General features: G+C 45.0%; 1 protein-coding gene across 9 annotated transcripts in view; it reads right to left on the bottom strand.

The window, feature by feature from the left end:
• ITSN2 (intersectin 2) overlaps positions 1-23,292 on the bottom strand; it is a 158,389-nt gene that overhangs the window by 5,729 nt on the left and 129,368 nt on the right. For 8 of the 9 annotated variants that reach the window (XM_063648897.1, XM_063648900.1, XM_054476542.2 and 5 more), the window contains 7 exons: positions 12,328-12,449; positions 9,295-9,401; positions 7,432-7,615; positions 4,032-4,130; positions 2,174-2,341; positions 1,225-1,440; positions 505-626 (listed from right to left, as the gene is read on the bottom strand). In XM_063648897.1, the coding sequence (XP_063504967.1) occupies positions 505-626; positions 1,225-1,440; positions 2,174-2,341; positions 4,032-4,130; positions 7,432-7,615; positions 9,295-9,401; positions 12,328-12,449 (1,018 nt within the window). Of the gene's footprint in view, positions 1-504; positions 627-1,224; positions 1,441-2,173; positions 2,342-4,031; positions 4,131-7,431; positions 7,616-9,294; positions 9,402-12,296; positions 12,450-23,292 lie in introns of those variants that run through there. The other variant, XR_010123127.1, reaches the window with a different exon arrangement.

The following is a 23,292-nucleotide window of genomic DNA, read 5'->3' as shown; positions in this document are numbered from 1 at the left end:
GGCACGAGGGGTTCTAGCGCACACAGAGAAGCAGCCCCCCAGGTTGGCGCCGCGGAGGCACTGTTGGAGCTGCAGCCTGAAGGAAGCTGGGAACAGCGGGGATGGCACCCACACAAGGGCGCCTGGGGAGCGAAAGTCTGCAGGTGGAGGGACGAGGGCTGAGGCCTGCGGCCCAAGGAGGCCTCGGAAACCAGCAAAGCACAGTGGGCTGTCGCCTGTGGGCAGCCCCTGCAGGGACTATAGCAGGGCCTTAGGTGCTGATCTGCCATTTGGGAAGGCTGCTGAGTGGTGTGGGGAGAGACTAGAAGCTGGGAAGCATGTTAGGAGGCAGCTGCAGTGACCAAGGCCTACCATGGGACTGGAGCAGAGGGGACGTGTGTTAACAGAGGTTCAGGATACAGAATTAGTGGGGCTTGAGCACGGCTGGAGATGGGTTTATGGCAGAAGGAGACATCCAGGCCTTCTCCCAGAGTTCAAGGCAGGCCACACATGGTCAGGACTGACCTCTCATTAATGTTGTCTGTTCGGAGGGTGTAGACCCGATCAATGTGGGAAATGTGGAAGACAGGCTCATCGCTGGAAGGGTCTGTGGGCAGTTTCACCAAGACTTCATTCAGGAAAATGGGCTGAAAGAATTAGGGCCAAAACACAGGCTGTGAGATGGGCTATAACACTCCACCCGCCTATGTCCAGAGAGAGTTCTGTTTGTTCTGAAGAGCCTTGTTGAGAAGGAGAAAGGGGTCTGGTGTCTAAGGTCTTCTACACAGAACAAATGAAACCTCCATTTGTAAGAACAGTGAAGCCTCCATTTCTGGAAAAGTCATTATCGAGGTGGGTCAGGTGTTGGGACTGGGTGGGGACAGGAGCTCCGAGCACCCACGACGGCTGATGTAAAAGGCTCCCTCTACTAGCAACGCTGGTGCTGTGCTGGGGCTCGGCTTACAGAGACCCAATGCTCAATGCACACAGTGGTGAGCCCAGGTGTCACGCTGGCCAGGAGGAAGCCAGAATCTCAGCTGGAGTCTGGCTGACAGCCTGTGGCAGGTGGGGAGAGCCCAGCCGCATGGGGCCCTTTCCGTGGGAAGCAGCAAAGGAAGCACGAGCGATCTGGAACCAGGTGAGGAGGGTCCCGTAAGGCCAGCTCAGGGTCTGCCAGGAAGGCCTTAAGATAGAGGCAACACCTCATTAGGCCCCCGATGCTACTGCCAGATGCGCGACACTCACCGTTTTATACATTTTGAATTGAGCACTGGACTTCGAGCTGAAAAGTTTCTCAGAGCCAGAGGAAACAGCAAACTGCCTGACCATGTAGGTAAGAAGCAGGAAGTCATTGAAGAGGAATCCGTGCAGTTCCTTGTTGCTCTTGGTCTTGTATAATTTCCCACTGTGCAAGAGCTTCCGGGGCCCCAGGCAGTTGGTGAGAGAGTTGAAAATAAGTTGCTTAAAGAGAAAGAAAATGTCACTTTTTAAATCCCGGCACAAACCATCCAGTGCCCCTGAGAGGCCAGTGCCCTGGGCCTGAGGATACTGTGGTGGAGTTTTCTAGGTGGGAATGTGGCTAGAATCATTAACTTTGCATGAAAGATCCTTAAATACATTACTCTTCAGAGTCCAAACTGGCCCAGTGAAAATCATTACTTCTAGCCACAGAACACTGATTCTACCAGCTGAATTCAAAGAACTCAAAACAAAAAACCCCAGTGTTCTCTCCTTAGGAGAAAGGAAGATGACGATCCAAGAAGGAATGCCCTTCATGCCTGCAATCCCAGCACTGTGGGAGACAGGCGGCAGGATCACTTGACACCAGGAGTTCAAGACCAGCCTGGCCAACATGGTGAAACCCCAGCTCTACTAAAAATACAAAAATTAGCTGGGCATCGTAGCAGATGCCTGTAGTCCCAGCTACTTGGGAGATGGAGGCCAGAGAATTGCTCCAACCTGGGAGGCAGAGCTTGCAGTGAGCCAAGATGATCTCGCCACTGCACTCCAGCCTGGGCGACAGAGTGAGACTCCGTCTCAAAAAAAAAAAAAAAAGAAATGCCTTTGCAGGGGCAGGGTGGTGAGTCCACGCAGGCTGCCTAAGGTGCAGACTGTCCATGTGAGGGAAGGCTGGGAGCTGGTTCCCCACCCAGAGCCTCCCTGGAGGCGCACAGCTTAACCACACAGGCCTGACCTCCGCGAGGCCTTCGCACTGCACGTGCGCCTGGATCCACTCCAGTCGGTCTGAGTTTTCCTTCTCCCGAACCCCCTCATTCACTTGAGAGCACAGCTCCTCTGCCCGCTCGAGGGCCAGCTTTAGGGAGGAATGGTCCGCGTGGCTCTCCGGGGTGTTCTCCAGAATCTGGAAAAGAGTGGGCAGCGTCACATGGGGGAGCTGCGTCTCTCACCTGTCCACCCGGACTCTCGCAGGACCCCTCCTCCAACCCCTGCTTCTATGCCCTGGAAATGCGGCAGTGAACAAGACGTCACTTTCCGCCCTTGAGAAGCTCATACTCCCACAAGTTCTTGGGGACACAGGGACAGGTAACGCTGCTGCGACAAGGTGACAGTGCTAAATGGATCAAGTGCTCTGAACTGTGTGGGTCTCTGGTTGCTCTCCGACTGGCTCCTGGTAATAGGCGGGAGCCTCCCTACTCCTCCCGAAATTTAAGCCACGTAAGGGTGAGCCCTCCTGTATAAACTGGCTGCAGCTGTGTTAAGTGTGAACTTGCTGAATAGCAATGGTTCATAACAATTTTGGGGTCACTGATCCTTTTGAAAAAAATCTGATGAAAGCAATGACTCCCCTGCCACAGGAAAAATACAATAAAATCACATTGTCAGCATGTGGAAGAAATGCATTCTGTTCATTCTGAAGCGATTTCAAATGATGCATGCTCCAACTGTGAACACACAGAGGCCAGAATACAAATGTGTGTGGTCCCTCCAGAAATTAGGGGCCATCACCAGATGCCCCGTCTGGACTCTCTCACTCTAGTCGGATGAATGCACAGTCCTTCGTTTACAATTCTAAAATGCAGAAAAGCCTGAGAGCCTAAAGTTTTCATTCAGTACCCATTTGGTGGCAAAATCTGACCTAAACGGAAGAGATATATTTACTTATCTACTCACAGTGATTGTTCGTATGTTTCACTGTAGGAATATTAGTGTGTCTGGTTATAAGTGCTACCCTAAGGCTCAGTTGAGGAGTCATATATTATATGGTATTTGAGCTACATTCCAAATTCTGAAACACATCTGGCCCCAAGTATTTCAGTGAAGGGGCTGTGAACCTGCATTATGGTTCAGTTTAGTACAGGCGTCTATCACATGAGGTCTATGTTGAGGTCACACAGCTAACAGACCAAAAGTCAAGGAATCATCAATAGAAGTAACAGGCTCATCATATTCCTGCTGCTTTTCTTTGTAAGTTACTGTAATCAATGGTTAATTGTGGGACAATCTTTTGTAAAGTCTGCCTTTTCCTTAGAAGGCTTATGGGCTCAAGAGGGCCCTATTGCTTATCAGAATGAAAGCTGGAAGGAACTTTAGAAGGAATGTTGAAGCCGAATACAGCGAGGGACACAAATGAACTCTATTTAGGACATGCCGAGTGGAGCCTCCTGGGACATCTAGGAAAGGTGTTCAGGGTGGATGGAGGCAGATCTCAGAGGAAAGACTGGAGTCTAAGGTTACTCTGGTCTTCCTCTGGGTTCAAGATGGGCTCCACAACTGGAGACCTAGAGGGGCCTTTCCCTGCCTGGACAAGTACACTTATGACTTTGAGATGCTGGGGAGTTTCTTGAAAGGTGGATGACAGGTTACCCAAGTGACACTGGATTCCTCTCTGATTTGCCCACTTCAAGGATTGAGTGTGTTTCTATGCACACACACACAGGCATCTGGTCCCTGGGACAGTGGGATCGCTGTGCGGCGTCACACTGTGTGCAGGGTGGGGTGGCATGCTCAGGGCTCCCTGAGGATCTGGCCTCTGTGGACCTCAGCGTGTCCTTCTCCTAACTCAGACCCCACTGCCCGGCCTGCACACTCACACTTCTGATGAGCAGTGGGTAGCGGGTGATCCTCTGCATGGGTTTCAGCAGGAAGCTGGAGAGGGGCATTCCTTTACACCGCGGGTCAGATGCCAGCTTCTGCAAAACAACAGCGAGGCTCATGAGGAAATCACAGCTCCGATCACAGGAAGCACTGGTCTTTGATCGCCTTTTAGATTTCACATTTCTTTTATTTATTTATGTTTCTCCTTGTCTTACTGTTTTAGAATTTTTTTTAGGTGCGTGTTTTATTTTTTATTTTTATTTTAAAGTTTGTATATATTCACAACATACAAGTGTAACTTTGCTACACTGATGTGTCGCACTGCAGTAAAATGAGGGCCTTCAACTTTCTTTTAAATAACTCAGGATCTAAAATGATACCTGTTAGGTTCACAGCAGGAATATCTCACCTCATGTGCCAAGCCCAGCGGATGCTCCTCAGCTCTTTCTCACGAATGTGCGAGCCTGTGCTGGGACTGTCCCCCACCCTCTCTTCTCCGGGCTGATTCACACTTGACCCTCAAGACTCAGGTCCTGCTAGCCCCTGGGACACCTTCCCTCCTTTCCATGACCCTCCCTGGCCACCTTTAGCACACACCACATGTGTACCAGGTGATACAGGGAGAGGCATCATGTTTCGGTGTCTCTATTCCACACCCGACTGTGAACGCCAGGCGCAGGGCCCACATCCTACTTGCCTCTACCCCTAGCACCGGTACACTGCCTGAAGAGAGCAGCTGCTGCTCTAGAATGGCAGCTTTTAATGACTGAAGAGTACACTCACTGTAATCCACCTAATCATTTCCCCACTGCTGGATATTTAAATTGCCCCCCTTTTGTTTTGGCCATATCTGTATATGTTGCTGTCACAAGCATCTTCGTGCTTCTTATTCCATATTTTCTGAGTCTTTTTAAAAAGTAACATTTTAGAACACAGCTTATTGCTAGATTTTGCTTTTTAAGGTAACCTATAGCAGGCCTTTCACGAGGCAGTATTTTTATTTATTTTGACTATTGTTACAATTGTGATGACTTTGAAATCCTATTTACATCATTATTTTAAAACATGCATATATACTAACAATTCTCAGTTTATGTCATTATTCTGATGAATGTTTAATTCTATGATCTTGGATTCTATGATCTTGGTTTCCATGTTTCTTCCAGTTCATTTCGAGGCAACTCCCTGCCTCCTACCCTTATCACAAATCGAAGGGCTCTGTCCTCAGTGCCTTATATTGAATCATTTTTGCATCCCTGAGATCATCGTAAGGAAAAATACGATAATCATTTATTGAATGCTAATAGTAATGTGTTGGTCTCTGAGTTAAAGTCCTTTAAAAGTATTGTGTGATAATCTCCTTTTATAGATGAGGGAACTGAAAGCACCCACATGTTAAATAACTTGCCTCTGGTCCCACAATCAGACAGTGATGGGGCCGAGATTCTGAAGCCTGTCTTGTTCTAAGCATAGTATGCTATAGCCTCCTGAGATAATCCTATTTGGTTATGATAGGCTCTTCTTTTCATGTAATGCTTAATTTTATGAACTGTTACTTTAAGAGTTTAACAGCTGTATTTGTAAATGATAGTGGGTTTTAACTTATACAGGCCTTGGAATCATGGCTACTTTTGCTTTATAGAATGAATTAGGTGACCTTTCTACTTTTTCCTATGATCTGTAACAGTCTGTATAATATAGACTAATCTATTCCTTTAGAGTTCGAAAGAATTCACTGTTAAATCCATCAAGTGAACCCAGCTCCTTTTTGGGGTAAGTTTCTCAATTTTCTCCTTGGTTAATAGTTATCGTAATAGTAAGATTTTCCATTTTTATAAGATTTTCTATTCTTATTGAGCCAGTTTTCAAGTTTTAATAAAAAATTACAAATTTTGTTCATGTTTTCACATTTGTTAGCATGTCTTTTGGAATTACATGTGCTTTAAGAGATCTCCTTACATCCATTCTGACTGTTACTTCTGTTTTTTCCTCTTTTTCTATTAGATTCATCAGTTATATTTTATTACTTCTCTTCAATATATCAGTTCTTGGATATATTGATATAATTTGTGCTTTTTATCTTTATTACTTCCTCCATTTTCCTTTTCTAATTTCTATTCTCTGCCTAAACATCTTTATATTTTATTCTTACTTTCTATTCTTTTCTGTTAATGAAAATATTTAAAAATTATGTACTCTCCCTTAAGTACTGATATGGCTGTTTAATAGATCCCAATATGCAGCATTTCATAAACAAAAAAACCCAACAGGAAATATGAAAAAGAAGCAAGAAAACAGATTTTACTTTCAATTTCCTCACCATTTTAACAGGTATAATAATAGTTTCTACTACTGAACAACATCAATGCAAAATGACTTCTCAAAATATGACTTTCTATTATAATAACCTGTATGAAGGATGTTGTTGACTCATTACATTATACACAGTGTTCTCTCTCTGAGTACAGCTCTAGCTTTACTTCTCATGTTTAACTTGTGACATGGCATCACAGAACCGATCCTTTCTTCTTCTGCTCATCAGTTTCTGGAAGCTTTGATGACATCTGTGCACACTTCTGGTATATTTACAGGATCACAGATATGCATTTTATATATTATCCTAATTCCTGGTATCATCTTTGTTTCCTACTCTCATTTCCTTTGGTCCCAGTTTATTCATCTAGTTATTTTAAATTTTATCTTGTTGCATTTTATACGTTTGAGTAAGCTATTTTAGGGCCGGGCACGGTGGCTTACACCTGTAATCCCAGCACTTTGGGAGGCCAAGGTGGGCAGATCATCTGAGGTCAGGAGTTCGAAATCAACCTGGACAACATGGTGAAACCCCGTCTCTACTAAAAATACAAAAATTAGCCAGGCGTGGTGGCACACGCCTGTAATCCCAGCTAGTTTGGAGGCTGAGGTAGGAGAATCTCTCGAACTTGGGAGGCAGAGGTTGCAGTGAGCCGAGATCATACCACTGCATTCCAGCCTGGGCAACAGAGCGAGATTCTGTTTTAAAAAAAAAAAAAGAGTAAGCTATTTTATACTTTTTCTGGAATAAGGCAGGTATTAAATGAAGGCAATTTACAAAATTAAGAAAGTGACATTCTGGTTGTTTCTTGGGAGTATAAAGTAGCTGATAAGTAAGTATGCTTAAAAAAAAACCACTCTGCTATCAGATGGGGAAAAAATGATGGTCCCAGTGCCAGGAAAAAATCAGGTCTACATAAAGGCAACACAAAACAATCGGAAAATTCTCTGCCGTATTGGTGTTTCCTTTGGAAACTGATGGGGATGCCCTTCTCCATTGTTGGGATTCCCTGTTGGGCTACTGTGTGCTGTTGCCTCCAGCCTCAGAAGGAGCCTGACCTGCAAGGCCCAGAATGGAATTACCTTTAAAAATTCTTTGAAATCTGTGTCTTCATCTGTCTTCTGCTGTAACAGAGCTGCTCCATTAAGCTGGCAGCTGCAGAACCTGATGTAAGCCTGCATGTGGGACAGCTCAGCTGCCAGGATGTCCCCAATCATCTGCACCGGCATCTTCTCGCCCCCGGTCTTCTTCCGCACCCGCAAAGCCCTGCCAAGAACACACTCTCATTTTGTGTTTCTAAGTGAATATCTTAGGTAATTGAAGGATGAATCCCATGGCAGACCAATGGTAATGATAACCAGTGAGTTACCTAAGAACCTCTGGCACTGGGAAGGAAAACTCAAGAGGAAGAGGAGATAGCTTGGGCCAAAAGCTCTGCTGGTCAAACCAACCGGGGTGTGATGTTAGCAAAGAAAAAAAAAAGTAAATAAAGTCCCTACAGTTGGGTGGGCTGGGCACGGTGGCTCATGCCTCTAATCCCAGCATTTTGGGAGGCCAAGGCAAGAGGATTGCTTGAGCCCAGGAGTTCGAGACCAGCTTGGGCAACATAGTGAGACCTTGACTCTACAAAAAATGAAAAATTAGCTGGGCATGGTGGTGCACGCCTGTAGTTCCAGCTACTCCGGAGGCTGAGGTGGGAGGATCGCTTGAATCCAGGAGTTCAAGTTGGGTGCAATGAGCTACGATCACACCACTGCACTGCAGCTTGGGTGACAGAGTGAGACCTTGCCTCTAAAAATAATAAAAATAAAAATAAATTTAAAAAATATACACCTGGGTGGCTGGGCGTGGTGGCTCACGCCTGTAATCCCAGCACTTTGAGAGGCCGAGGCGGGTGGATCACGAGGTCAGGAGATTGAGACCATCCTGGCTGACACGGTGAAACCCCATCTCTACTAAAAATACAAAAAATTAGCCGGGCGCAGTGGTGGGCACCTGTAGTCCCAGCTACTCGGGAGGATGAGGCAGGAGAATGGCGTGAACCCGGGAGGCGGAGCTGGCAGTGAGCCGAGATCGCACCACTGCACTCTAGCCTGGGTGAGAGAGCGGGACTCCGTCTCAAAAAAAAAAAAAAAAAAATTAGCCAGGTGTGGTGGTGGGTGCCTGTCGTCCCAGCTACTCGGGAGGCTGAGGCAGGAGAATGGTGTAAACCCAGGAGGCGGAGGTTGCCGTGAGCTGAGACTGTGCCACTGCACTCCAGCCTGGGCGACACAGCGAGACTGTCTCAAAAAAAAAAAAAATACACTTGGGTGTTTCAAGGCCTTAAGAATTGTTTTGGTTTCACCTTAGCTTCTTGGCAAAGTTTCTTTTGAAAGATTCTAACTTGTTCTCGGTTGAACCAGGAAGGAAATTTTCAGTCTGTAAGAGAAAAAAGGGAGCAGGAGCCGCAGGGGCCAGGTGTGGAGGCAGAGAGGCACTATCCCCGAGGGAAGCTGGGACTGCTCATCCTCCCGTGGGGGGCCTGTCCTCACAGCCATGAAGGATGGAAAATCACCCCAACAACAGAACTTCACATGGGGATAGAGACTTAGGAGGCCACCAAACTAGGCAGTTTTATCTGCGCCGTGAGCTGCAGCTCTCCTCTGACTCTTCTGCCCTGCCAGGGTCAAGGACATCTTATATCTTGGAATCATAGATTGATATGTTGTTTAATGATTTAATTTTTTCTTTATCAAAATATTTTGTTATATTTCTTTACTTTCTTCAATACTTATGTATTTTACAGTCACAGGATATTTCATAAAATGATAATAAAATAACAAGCCTGAGGAAGCAGAAAGCAGTTGAAGTTCCTTTGCTAAGAAGCCCTTGCAGAGGGTTTTGTGGGAGTCTCAGTCTGGGGACTTTGGGGTCAGCGGCAATGACAGGTGATGCTCAGGACTCACTTCAGCAGCTTTGTGTTGGACATGATGAGCTCTTTCCAGTTAACAAAAATCAGGGCCATCTCCCCTTCAGTGAGAAAGCCTGACTCTGCCATGCGTTTCTGAAAAACCTAAAGTCAAAACATAGAAAAACTAGTTAGCTTAAGTGTGGATACACAGCCTACGTGTGGTCTAAATCAAACAATGTCTTCATAAACTGAAACTAATCAGATCAAATAATATCTTCATAAACTGAAGCTAATCATCCAAATAAGCATACTTATGACACATTTTATACTGCATAATGTTCTTTCTTTTTGCTAGTGCAGCTCTTATCAAGGCTAGTTCCAAGGACTGAATCTAGTAATCTGGTTAAGAGGAGATTTTCAGATTTCTCTCTTAGGGATGTTATGAAGGTTAAATAAAGCCATGGGCGTGAACACCTAGGCACTGTACAAGCTTGCAGGATTGAGGAAGCAGGCCATTGTTAGGTGGAGCATCACAGAGTTCTAGACAACAGTTTGTGAGACATTCAACGGGAGAACCAGAGTAACAACTTATGCCACCCCTAAGATAACTCCAAGCAGATGTGGGTTTCAGAAGTTGGCTGCTGAGGAAGAAATAGTAATACTCTACATCTGTATTACACAGCACTTAAGGATTTACAAAGCACTGATATGTACAAATATGCAGATGCTTGTGTGTGTGTACACGCATGCGTGTGTGTTTGCAGGGTTCTCAATTAGCTTCACGGGTGATGGAGGTGAAGCTGAGTCAGGTATTATTATTCCCAATTGACCTATGAAGAAATAAAGGCTTAGAGGGAGACTTGCTCAAGATCACAAAGCCAGAATATGAAAGACCTAGGACTACAATTCAACTCTTTTTGATTCTAAATCTAAGTTTCAACTGCATAACTGAGATTCCTAGGGAATGACTTTAAGCACCTTAAGGAAATAGAGAAGTTATCTGAGACACTCTTCTCTTATGTCATCTTTCCAAAATGCCCATGACGTGCTGCTATTAGAATCACTCAAAGCTCTCCACTGTCTGTGTGATAAGACACAGACTCCTCTTGGAGGTTCCAGCGCCTATGAGACCTGCCCCCTGCCAACCTCACCAGCCTGGCCCTCAGCTACTTCACACTCCAGTCACCCTGGATGGCCTGTAGGCCCCTGACTCCCTCCATACATGCCGTCCCACTTCTGTTTCTTCCTCCTGGAGTAGAAAACTTGTCCTTGTCCAAAACATAACTGGGAAAGTTCTTCCTGGCTGGGGTGGTCACTACCCCAGGTTTCAGCCTTACTGGCCCCACTGTACCTCTCTCCATCCAACAGGACTCTGAATTCCTGGAGGACAAGAACTTTCTTTCATCTGTGTTCTCTGGCATAGCCCTTTGCACATCGTGGTTTGTAATTCATGTTTACCGAGCTGAGTTGAACATGGATTCACAGAATTCAAGTATAAGTGCTGGGCACCCTCTAAAGAGAGTTTTACAGTTCCAAATCAGACTGAAGACACTAGGCCACTCCTGTGAGAGCAGTCCTGGAAAGACGGCCAGCCGCTCGGAGGCTGCTATGGAGGGACAGGGAAGTGTCTGGCTGTCCATCTGTTTGTTTATTTGCTGATTCATTCATGCCCCTCTAGCCATCCATGTAGCTGCTTTGTGCCAGGATTGGTGAGGTAAGCAGATGGGAATAAGATGGTCAGGCCTCTGGGAACCTTCATGAGGATGGTCATAAGAAGGCCTCACCTGTGAACGGTGCTTTTCACCCTGAATCCTGGACCCAGACCTGATGCTTCACTCCTCAGAGTATGGGGCAAGCACCCGGTGCCTGCTCACCTCTGTCCTAGTGTTAGGGAGACCTCCACACCTACTTACAGTGCCTTAGGATTGGAATCTGACCAGCAGCAGGGCTGATCCTTGTAGGGGGTTAATCAAAATGATGGGCTTTTCTTCTAGGCCATCTATCCTGGCCAGAGAGGTGCAGACATAAACACACCCAATTCACTAACTACTTATGGAAAGGCCGACCAAGGGCCAGGCTAAGTTTTGGGAACACAGGATGAAGGCTGCACAGTCCCTGTTCTCAGTGAGCCCACAGGCGTGCAGTGAAGATAGATATCACCAACCGAGAAGTGCCATATAGTTTGCATGGGAGGGGAACAAGTATTCCATGTCTGGATATCCCAGGCATTAGGCCTGCGTTTCAGGTGGAGAGTGAATCCAGGGCAGGGCTTGCTGGGGAACAGACGCAGAAGGATGCAGCCTCTGCTCCAGTCTGCTGTGAAAGGCATGGGCAGGTATACGTTGCACCTGTTGGGTGTGTGGAGGTGGGGGACGCCTGTTCTTCAGGTGGTTTATTAATGTAACTGGTTTTCTCACCTGAGGGTCTGTACACTGGGAACTGAAAGGCATGGAAACGAAGGCATAGTAGAAATGGAAAGTCTTCTTTTGTTCACTCAAGCACAAATCATTTTAAAGTGCTACTTGTATAAGGATAGCTGTCATCAGCGTAGGGGTCACTGGTATAAACAAACAGTAGCTATATGATATTTGGGAACTATTTTACAATATGCTCCCATTGGGTTTTCCAAACTGATACAAACATGAGGTGAACACTTTCACTGTTTCACAGCTCCTCCAGAGATACCAGTTTATGAAAATGTCAGATGTTAAAACAGATATCAGGCAAATATCCGAGGAAGCTACGGTCTGCCATAGGCCCTTCCAATCCACTCTATCCCCATCCTTCCTTGATGGGGCTCCTGCCACATCCAACGAAGCCATGCGAATGCCCTCTTGTTCTCCCGCTTCACTCTGGTGACCTCATCTGGGGGAAAGAGCTCATTAGAGACTTTCAATCTCAAGCATTATCCGGCAGGCAGAGACAGCATTTGGAGGGTGTGAGAGCTTCTCTCACTATCTGTGAATTCACACATCAAAAGTGATGCCTTGCTTTGACTCTGCGTGGAGGCAGCCCTGAGTCTGATGCCCACTATCTCTCATGAGAGACAGCAGATACCTTGAGAGCTAGCCAGCAGCAGCTTCCTCACCTCGACGACGAGCTGAAGGTCAGCCATGTACCGCTCTTCGGTCTGAATCAGCTCATGAATATAGCCCTGTCTTTTCCTCTCAATTGGCTGCATTGTGTCCAGGGTTTGCAGATCAGCACACCCTGTGGAAAAAACAGGGTAGTTTAAAATATTACTTTAGTCAACTTTGTAGAAAATGGACATTTGTCAGCAGACGTGCTGGGTTTACAAATACTGCTTTGAAAGAACTACACAGCTTTAAAAAGAGCGCTGCTAACTTCTGCAGAGCAGCATGCGTACGCGGAGAGTTGGCATTAATGAGCCGGCACTCACAGGTTTCAATGTGCTCCTAATTTCTTTTCAGAACTGTGCAGAGCATGTGAAGAATCTCACCACCTCAAAACATTTTTTGAAGTTACTGAAATGATTAAATGAATCAGATGCTTCAGACCACTCCAAACTGCAGGGCCTGAGCCATTAGTGGGTCATTATATCATTTTGGTTTTTAAAATGCTGGTCAGGCCCAGCATTAAAAAATAAATCAATAGAAATTACCATGCATATGGCTTTGGTGAATATTGTGAAATGTTTAGTTATGTATGTATTCGAAATGTGAGCTACTGTTAAAAAAATGTTTGAGAAACATGTCTCTAGATTTCTCAAAGGAAAGTTCTAAGGTTATAAAACCTGAAATTCCCAGATCCCAGCAATTCCCAGAAGACCACTGCCTCATCTCACTAGAACAAATAACTCCTGGTACACTGCAGATATCCAGCCACAAATGACAGGAAAGTCACAAGCAGCCTTGCATCAGGGTGAGAGGTACTGCATTCACTTTGGATCAATTTACAGGCGCATCAGAGCTGAACTAGATGTCAAACTATGAAGTGACGTAATATCAGAGTCACTTAACAAGTGGCTGAGGGCTTGCCTATACACAGTGACATGGCAAAATACCTCAGGAAACCCTTCTTAGAAAAAAAAGCAAAAGCAGCCGGGCGCGGTGGCTCACGCCTACAATCCCAGCACTTTGGGAGGCCGAGGCGGGCGGATCACGAGGTCAGGAGATAAACACAATCCTGGCTAACACGGTGAAACCGCATCTCTACTAAAATTACAAAAAGTAGCCAGGCGTGGTGACGGGCACCTGTAGTCCCAGCTACTTGGGAGGCCAAGGCAGGAGAATGGCGTGAACCCAGGAGGCGGAGGTTGCAGTGAGCTGAGATCGCGCCACTGCACTCCAGCCTGGGCAAAAGAGCAAGACTCCGTCTCAAAAAAAAAAAAAAAAAAGCAAAAGCAGTGGAAGTTGTCAGAATCAAAATGGAGTCACTTGTGTTAAAAATCCTGACAAACGGCCAGGGAAGGCCATGAAGAGTTCTCATCCACGAATACTTGATAACTAGAACTATCACAAAAGACTGCAAAACCACAAACTTACATAAAGGCCATGATGACCTTACACAAAAAAATAGTCCTGCAAGGTTATCTGCCCAGCAACTACCTGTCCAACCTCGGACTGGTGCCACCCTTGTTATTGATTCTCGCGGCCAAGGATAATTATATATATAAAAAATTATGTGATCCTCTTCATTTTTCCTTTAAAAACTTTTGTCCTCCTTTACTTCTCTGAATATGCACCTGTTGGTATGCATATTCCCATGGCAATAACTATTTTTCTTTTTTTTTTTTTTTTTTGGAGACAGAGTCTCGCTGTGTCACCCAGGCTGGAGTGCAATGGCACAAATCTCGGCTCAATGCAACCTCTGCCTTCTGGGTGCAAGTGATTCTCCTGCCTCAGCCTCCTGAGTGGCTGGGATTACAGGCGCACACCACCACGCCCAGCTAAGTTTTGTATTTTTAGTAGAGACGGGGTTTCACCGTATTGGCCAGGCTGGTCTCGAACTCCTGATCTCAGGTGATCCGCCCGCCTCGGCCTCCCAAAGTGCTGGGATTACAGGCATGAGCCCTGTGCCCAGTGCAATAACTATTCTTCAATAAATATCACTTTCTTTTAGAGAGTCTCCCTCTCTGTTATTTAGGTTGACAGCATGTAGGTACCCAGCAAGCTACAACATGAGGCAGCAAGTGGCTTGTGTCAGAAAACTGGGAAAGAGACGAATGAAGTAGGGAGACCTTCTGTAGCTAAGGCAACCAGGAAGGGCAGCAGAGCGAAGGCGCACCCTGCACCTGCCAGGACACCGTCCATCCAGCAGGGCGCGTTGCTCTTTCCAATCTCCTTTGCATTTGTAAACATTTTCTGTAGATCTGGGCTTACAGACAGTTCTAAGGAAGACAGCTTTTCTATATTCTACAGATGTTGCCAACAGCTTTAAAGAAATTACTCCCATAGAGAACAAAAAAAAAATGAACAAGGCAGGTTATGTTTGGTGTTTCTAAAAAGAAATCATAGACTGGATGTGGCGCCTGTAATCCCAGCATGGTGGGAGGCTGAGGCGGGAGGATCACTTGTGCCTAGGAGTTGAAGACCAGCCTGGGCAACAAAGTGAGACTCTCGTCTCTACCAAATTAAAAAAAAAAAAATTATCCAGGCGTGGTGGCATGTGCCCGTAGTCCCAGCTACTTGGGAGGCTAAGGCTGGGAGGACTGCTTGAGTCTGAGAGTTCAAGTTTGCAGTGAGCTGTGACTGCACCACTGTACTCCAGGCTAGATAAGAGTGAGACCCTGTTTCAAAAAAAAAAAAGGAAAAGAAAGGAACAGGGAGAAGGGAGGAAAAAGTGAATGTAAGGGGAAAGGGAAGGGAAGGGAGGGGAGAGGAGGGGAGTGAGGGAAGAAGGAAGGAAGGAAAGAAGGAAGGGAAGGAAGGGAAAGAAAAGAAAAGGAAAAAAAGAAGAAAAAGAAAGGAAAGGAAAGAAAGAAAGAAAGAAAAAGAGAAAGAAAGAAAGAAGAAAAATTAAAAAAAGAAAAGAAAGAAAGAAATCATAATGCCACTGTCATGTTCAAAACTGTTACGCTTTTAGGGGGATAGTATTTTATTATCTTCTGCCAGGGGGAACTGCAGAGGGTAACTGAGTGTTAAAAAAAATCACTGAGGCTAATCCAAATGTCTGCTTGATGAGGCTGTTGTGGAGCAAGGAGGAGAGGCTTGGTGACCAGACACCTGGTGAAATGGCACTGATCCTGATATGATCCAGTGGTGCTACTCGGTGTGGCCAGGTGATTGATGGAGGGAACTCAGACCAGTTTCCAAGGTTGCCCCACCTCCCACACCAGTGTCTTACAAACTTCATGTTCTGCTTTCAAGACTTTTGCCACATCCACATTCCATCTCTATTATCATTTACTTAATATTTTTCTCTAAACGTACTCATGTTCAAAGTTAAATGTGCTCATTGTGTTTCTTCTAATAATCATTAAAGCAAATATATAATCATTCGAATAAAACAGGTCCATTTTGTGTACCAGTGCGTTGAGTACCACGAGGATACAACTATCACACCTTGGGAAACAATGATTTACATTAAAAACCACAAGTATTGGCCATTCTATCTGGAATAATACCTTGGAATAATAGCAAGAACCTCAGATATTTGTTTCTAAAACTAGACTATACATTGCATTAGCTTTAGCAGGATAATGTGGGGACACCCCTGGCATGCCATGCCTAGCTGACCCTTTTGCATTTCATCACGACGGCTCTTCAACTTTTTTTTTTTTTTTTTGAGATGGAGTCTCACTGTGTGGCCCAGGCTGGAGTGCAGTGGCGCGATCTCGGCTCACTACAACCTCCGCCTCCCGGGTTCAAGCGATTCTCCTGCCTCAGTCTCTGAGTAGCTGGAACTACAGGTGCCCACCACACCCAGCTAATTTTTGTATTTTTAGCAGAGACAGGGTTTCGCCATGTTGGCCAGGCTGGTCTCCAACTACTGGCCTCAAGTGCTCTGCCCATCTCGGCCTCTCGAAGTGCTGGGATTACAGGCATAAGCCACCACGCCTGGCCTGCTCTTAAATTTTTACCCTCTGTTTAAGTTTCCAACCCGACTCCTACCCTCACTTCCAGATGTTCTTACCTCTGATGTCAGGGAAAAAATAAAGACACGAGGCCCCTCTTCCTCCCCTTCTGTCTGTCCATTTGTCCCTGTGTGTCCTTCCTGAGTCAGGGAAGGAGGGGTCCTGTTTCTTTCTAAAGCCACTGTCTGTAATCAGCCTCTCCTCCAGGGCCCCTCCCTTTCCTTCACGCTTCTATGTTCACTCTTCGCCATTTCCTTCTTAGCCTATAAACATTGCTAAGTGTCCCTCCTATCCCACTGTTTGAAACCAACCAACAAGCACACTTCCTCCAACCCTCCCCCTCCTCAGCACCGCCTTTCTTTGGTCTCATTGGCAAATGTCACTAGAGGGGTTTACACCCATGGCCAGCTCTCGCCAGCTCTCCCTGTCACATCTCCACTCCGGATTCTGGTTTCTGCCCCACTGCCCCTGACACTGCTCTCGGGAGGGTAACAATGACCTTGGCATTGCCAAGTTCAGTGACCTCTTCTGAGCTTGCATCCTCCCCTGCCGGCCCACAGCACGGGCGCCTTGGATGAGAGGCTTTTTTGGAGACTTGAGTCTGCCTCTCTCAGCCCTTGAGCCTCTCCTCTTCTTGGTGTTTCCTTCCGTCTTCTGCCTCTGCCTGCTGCCCGTCTCTCTGCTCCCCCAGTCCAGCAAATGCCAAAATAGGCTCCAGACACTCCTGTCCTGTGCGGTCAGATGAATTCAGACAATGCTGCAGGCTGTATATCTCACTCGCAGGGCCCCATTGCACATTAGCCTATTAGGCAGTGAGAAACTCTGTGCTACAGAAAAATTTGATGAGCTCAGAGTTCCCAACACGTATTTGACCACAGAATCCTCTTTTTTTGAGAGGAGGGAGGGTAACATCTTTTTTGTCCTGAGAAAAGTCCTGATGAACTGAGGAATTAGGGTTTTATGGATAGGATACACCCCTTTGCCACCCTCTATACCTGCATTGTCAATACAGTAGCCCTTAGCAACCTGTGGCCACCGCACACATGCACTGTTTCCATGGTACTGGTTTGTGTACACGTCGTCTAACTGGTGCTGTTGTTAATCTGTGTAGTTAGTGTGTCAGTGGCTCTCACTGCAGATCAGGGACTGTGTCTAACACATTTCTGTAATAGCAAGCTGAGCACAGCGTGTTGGCTACCTGCAGTCAGGGAATATTTGTTAGGGGGCAGAATATTGTGTTGGTCCTAGGCCTGTTTGTGCCCAGGTCCATTTCTCATGTTTTCCCTGTTCTGCTCTGGGCTGCAAAAAAGCCAATCCTGCAGGCTGTTTTTTCTAAGCTTCTGTTCTATTTGGCCTCTGCCTGGGTTTGGCCAATGAGAGGAAACTCTGGTAGGAGACTGAATATTACAGGGTGGAGTAGGAAAAATGTCCTCTCTCCAGAAGAGTGACATGATTAAAAAGTTTTTTGTCTGTTAAGTAATAAATGGAAATGCTGGGCTTGCATCTTACACAAACTTGGAGTTCAAGAATTCAGATGAATTAACACAAAAATTGGCCAGGTATGGTGGCTCACACCTGTAATCCAAGCACTTTGGGAGGCCGAGGTGGGCAGATCACTTGAGGTCAGGAGTTCTATTAGCGGTAAATGTGCTCAGACTTTGTCTGAAAATGTATTTATTTCTCTCTCATCCGTGAATTAGATTTCCAGCTGGACAGTTATTTTTTCTCTGTGTTGTATGTTATGTGCAGCCAGTCTAATTGCTGTTCATGTGGTTATTCTGGTTTTTCTTGGTGCTCACTTGAGGTCTGAGCACAAAGGAATCAATATTACTGTAAAAAAAGTTTACTGAATGTAGCTGGAAAATTACACATTTAACATTATTTTCAGATATTTCACTTTAAAGAAAAAGAACTTCCTAATCTCCCCAGGTAGCCTCCTCTGTTATTTTACTGGACCTATCGCTAACATTTAGTAGAGATGAAACCCCATCTCTACTAAAAATACAAAAATTAGCCAGGGATGGTGGCGTCCGCCTGTAATCCCAGCTACTTGGGAGGCTGAGGCAGGAGAATCACTTGAACCTGGGAGGCAGAGGCTGCAGTGAGCCAAGATCGTGTCACTGCACTCCAGCCTGGGCGATACAGCAAGACTCCATCTCAAAAAAGGAAAAAGAAAAACAAAAAAGAAAAAGAGAAACAAAAAAGAACACAAAAATTGGTCACTAGCCGGTGATACCCTTAGGGTGACTGGCCAAAGGAATGGTGCAACGGCCTGGAAGGTCCCACTCACAACTCCGGCTCCACGAGACTCCACAGGAAACCAAGTCTCATTAAAGATGAGCTCAAAGTAAAAAAAAAAAAAAAAAAATACAAAAAATAGGAAAAATCCACCATAAATTTAAAAATGAGGATTAGAACACCAAGAACATATGATAGTAGAACAAAAATACACATGGAGATGTAAAATATATATGTTTAACATTAACTCAAGACACATAATGAAGGGCTTGAAGCCATAGGTAGTCTATTAAAACAAAGAATAAGCAGAGTTGAAAAGGAATAAAAATGGCAAAGATTGTCATGGAAATGATAAATTAATAGATTAAATAGCAGATTAAACACATCCTAGGAATTAGTAAACCTAAAAACAGATCTGAAGAATTATTTAGAATGCAGCCCAGAAAGAAACAGAGATGGAAGGCCGGGCATGGTGGCTCACACCTATAATCTGAGCACTTTGGGAGGCTGAGGCGGGTGGATCACCTGAGGTCAGGAGTTCAAGACCAGCCTGGCCAACAGGGTGAACCATCTCTACTAAAAATACAAAAAATTAGCCGGGCATGGTGGCGGGTGCCTGTAATCCCAGCTACTCAGGAGGCTGAGGCAGGAGAATTGCTTGAACCTGGGAGGCAGAGGTTGTTGTGAGCCAAGATCGTGCCATTACACTAAAAAAAAAAAAAAAAAAAAAAAAGATGGAAAACATAAAATGGAGGTTAAGAGACACAGAGGACAGAATGACAAGGCCCAACATACATCTGACAGGTAGTCCAGGAGAAGGGAATAGAAAGGATTGAGAGAGGTAATATTGACATTATAATGGCTGAGACTTTTCTAGAATTGAAGAATGATACAATGCCTCAAATTCAGAACAATGGCTTCTGATTAGGAAAAAAATAAAAACAAATCCATACCAGAACACCAAGGAGGGAAGAAAAAACACGATTAAACAGTCAGAAGGAAAAACCAGAATAACCACATGAACAGCAATTAGACTGGTTGCACATAACACACAATACAGAGAAAAAAATAACTGTCCAGCTAGAAATCTAATTCACAGATGAGAGAGAAATAAACACATTTTCAGACAAAGTCTGAGCGCATTTACCACTAATAGACATGACTGGAAAAACTATTAAAAGATGTATTTCAGGAAGAAGGAAATTACATAAGAAGGAAAAAGAAAAGAGATATGAGAAATGGTGAGCCAAAATACTAGTAAATGTGTAAGAAATCAAAATAATCATTGACTGGATAAAACAACAATAATACTGACTAAGTTGGCAGGTATAAATACAAGGTAAAGTTAAAACACAGAAATGTAATAACATGAAAGACAGAAGAGAATCATTACAGATAAATCATCCTCCTTGCACTGATCAGGAGAAGGAAGAGATATTGATCAAAGGCAAACAGGTACGTTAAAAATGGAAAGGTAACCACTCAAAGAACAGACATAGAATACATATTTCCCAACCAGTAGAGGGCAATAAAAGAAAAAAGAAACTTGATCAGTGCGACAGAAGTCCCTATGTCAGCAGAACAAAAGAGGCAAAGAAAATGCCTGGTAAATAGAAAATACATAATAAAATAGATACAAATAAAAGTATTAAATTGTTTTAGTCAATGTAAATGGCTTAAATCTGTCAGTGAAAAGAGAGGCTCTGGATTAAAAATCAGGTCATAGAAATGTTGGAAGTAGTGGGCTAGAAAAAGCTATCCAAATAAAAATTCTAAAAGCAACTGGGGAGGTTTTATTACAACAGACAAATTAGGCTTTAAGGACCCGTATGAGATGGTAGAAATATTCACCAGGAACAAGAATAATTCTGATCTTATTTGCAACTAACAGGAAAGCCTCAAAGTGTAAAATAAAAAACTGAGACCCATACCCCACCTCCCTCCAAAAAAAAGAAAAGAAAAAACTGACATATCTATAAATCGTAGTAGAGTTTAATATAGTTCTCTCAATGAAAATTAATGAGAATATGAAAGATTTGAACACTATTAACAAGGTTAACATATGAACACACATAGAAGAGACTATACATTCTTTTTCCATAGAACCAGGCTGGGCGCGCTGGCTCACTCACGCCTGTAATCCCAGCACTTTGGGAGGTCGAGGTGGGCAGATCACTTGAGGTCAGGAGTTCGAGACCAGCCTGGCCAACATGGCAAAACCCATCTCTATTAAAAATGCAAAAATTAGCTGGGTGTGGTGACGGGCGCCTGTTATCCCAGCTACTCAGGAGGCTTAGGTGCGAGAATCGCTTGAATCCAGGAGGCAGAGGTTGTAGTGAGCCAAGATTGTGCCACTGCACTCTAGCCTGGGTGACAGAGTAAGACACTGTCTCAACAACAACACAAATAACCCACAGAACCAATTTCAACAAACACCAAGGAATCAATATTACTGTAGAAAAATGTTTACTGAATGTAGCTGGAAAATTACACATTTAACATTATTTTCAGATATTTCACTTTAAAGAAAAAGAACTTCCTAATCTCCCCAGGTAGCCTCCTCTGTTATTTTACTTGACCTATTGCTAATGTCTGTGATTGCTGATGACTCCCTCCTCATGAGATCCTTTTTCACTCATCTTCCAGGTCACCACCTCTCCTCTCCTCATATCCTCCCACCTCACTGGTCTGCCCTTCCACGGCTCCTTTGCTTGTTCCTCCTCAACTCTCCAGACTTCTAATGTCACAGTGCCCTAAGATTCAGTCCTTGGAACTTTCCTCGACATACTCAGAGCCTTGGTGACCTAGTTCATTCTCATGGCTTATTTACGTACTGATAGGTCCCAAATTTACACTCCAGCCTGAACATCTTCCCTGAACTTCTTCACATGTTCTGCTGCATACTCAGTATCCCCATTCAGATGTCTAAAAGGCACATCAAAGTAACATCAAAAGCCAAACCCCTAATCATCTCCCAACCTGCTCCTCTATAATTTTCCACCTCAGTGGATGGCAATATCATCTCTCCAGCTGCTCACGCCACCTGATACTTCTCACACTTCATATTCAATCCACCTGTGGGATCCCTCTTCACGATACATCCAGACCACTTCTCACACGTCCCCCATGGCCATTCTGATCCAAGATATCATCATCTTGTGCTTGGATTACTGAACTAGCTTTCCAATGGCTCTCCTGGCTTCTGATCCCTTCCCCCTCTTTAACCTGGCAAGGCAGAGCAGTACTGTTAAAACACACCAGATCATGTCACTCCTTTAATTAAAACCCTTGGCTGGGTGCGGTGGCTCACGCCTGTAATCCCAGCACTTTGGGAGGCCGAGGCGGGTGGATCACCTGAGGTCAAGAGTTGGAGACCATCCTGGCCAACATGGTGGAACCCTGTCTCTACTAAAAATATAAAAATTAGCTGGGCATGGTGGTGGGCACCTGTAATCCCAGCTACTTGGGGGGCTGAGGCTGGAGAATCGCTTGAACCCAGGAGGCAGAGGTTGCAGTGACCAGAGATCACGCCATTGTACTCCAGCCTGGGCAACAAGAGTGAAACTCCATCTCAAAAAAAAGAAATAAAAATAAAAATAAAAATAATAAAAATAATGAAAACCCTCCAATGGGTTCTTCTCACTCCAAACAAAAGCCAAAGTTCTTATAAATAGCCCACAAGAACCTAAACAACCTCCCTTATTTCCTAGGTCACACCCAGACCCTCACTTCCTCCTTCTCTCCTGCTCTTCCCTCTGTTCCCACCGCACAGGCCTCCGCACGATTCCTCAGGCACCACAGGATGCTCCTGTTGCAGGGATTTTGCAGGTGCTACCCCCTCTGCCCAGAATGGTCTTCCAGATATCCACGTGGCTCCCTCCAGATATCCTCACACCCCTCCAGTCTCTGCCCCCCGTCACTATCTCAGAGAGGTTTTATCTGAGTATTTTATTCAAAATAAAATCCCTCTGGATCCACCTCCCTTGCAGAACTCCCAGTCCCCTTCCCTGCTTTATTTTTCTAAGATGCTACACACTTCACATACTCATTTTGTTCGTTTTCTGTTTTGGCCTACTCAAACACCAGCTTCAAGATGGCAGAAATTTTTGTGTTTTATAATTTGCCACATCCCCAGTGTCTGACACACAGGAGGGCTTCAATAAGCATTTATGGAATGTGAGGTGAAGATCAACTCTGAGCTTCAGGAGACAGTACAGCAGTGTTGACTACAGGCAGTCAGAGAAATTGTTGAAAACTTCCTGGTAGGTCCTTTCTGGTAGACAGGACGAGTGGGCAAAGAAGAAAGATGAGGGATCATGGCTACTATCACGTTGATGTTCCCAGAGGAATAATTAGTAGTGGGCTGGGCCACAAGACCCACCCCCACACTGTGGGAGGATGTGGAGACTGAGAGACAAGTTACGAATCACAGGTATGTCGCACCATAGTTGGGAACCACTATTCCAAGTTACAGTGCAAGCAAGAATAAGAAGCAAACAAGAGATGCCTAAGAAAGGAGAGGGGAAAGATCTGGGCAGATTCCAGGAGGTAAAGGACAAAAGACAATCTGTGATGACGAACACAGAGAGTGCTTGTTCAGATTATGTCACAAGTCCCAGAAAAGTCCTTGCCCATTTGGAGGAGAGCAGTGCCAGTGAACAATGCTATTCTCTGTGTGCCCAATTATGCAGCCAGAGTATCACATAATGGTTTCCAGTTATACTGTAGTTAAGCTCAGTGAAAAGATGAGATTTTTAACAGTAAATCTAGATGAATAAA

This window comes from Pongo pygmaeus, chromosome 12 (assembly GCF_028885625.2).
Source record: "Pongo pygmaeus isolate AG05252 chromosome 12, NHGRI_mPonPyg2-v2.0_pri, whole genome shotgun sequence".
Taxonomy (NCBI): Eukaryota; Metazoa; Chordata; class Mammalia; order Primates; family Hominidae; genus Pongo; species Pongo pygmaeus.
The sequence above is the reverse complement of the archived record's forward strand: the minus strand, read 5'-3'. Positions and strand labels throughout refer to the sequence as shown.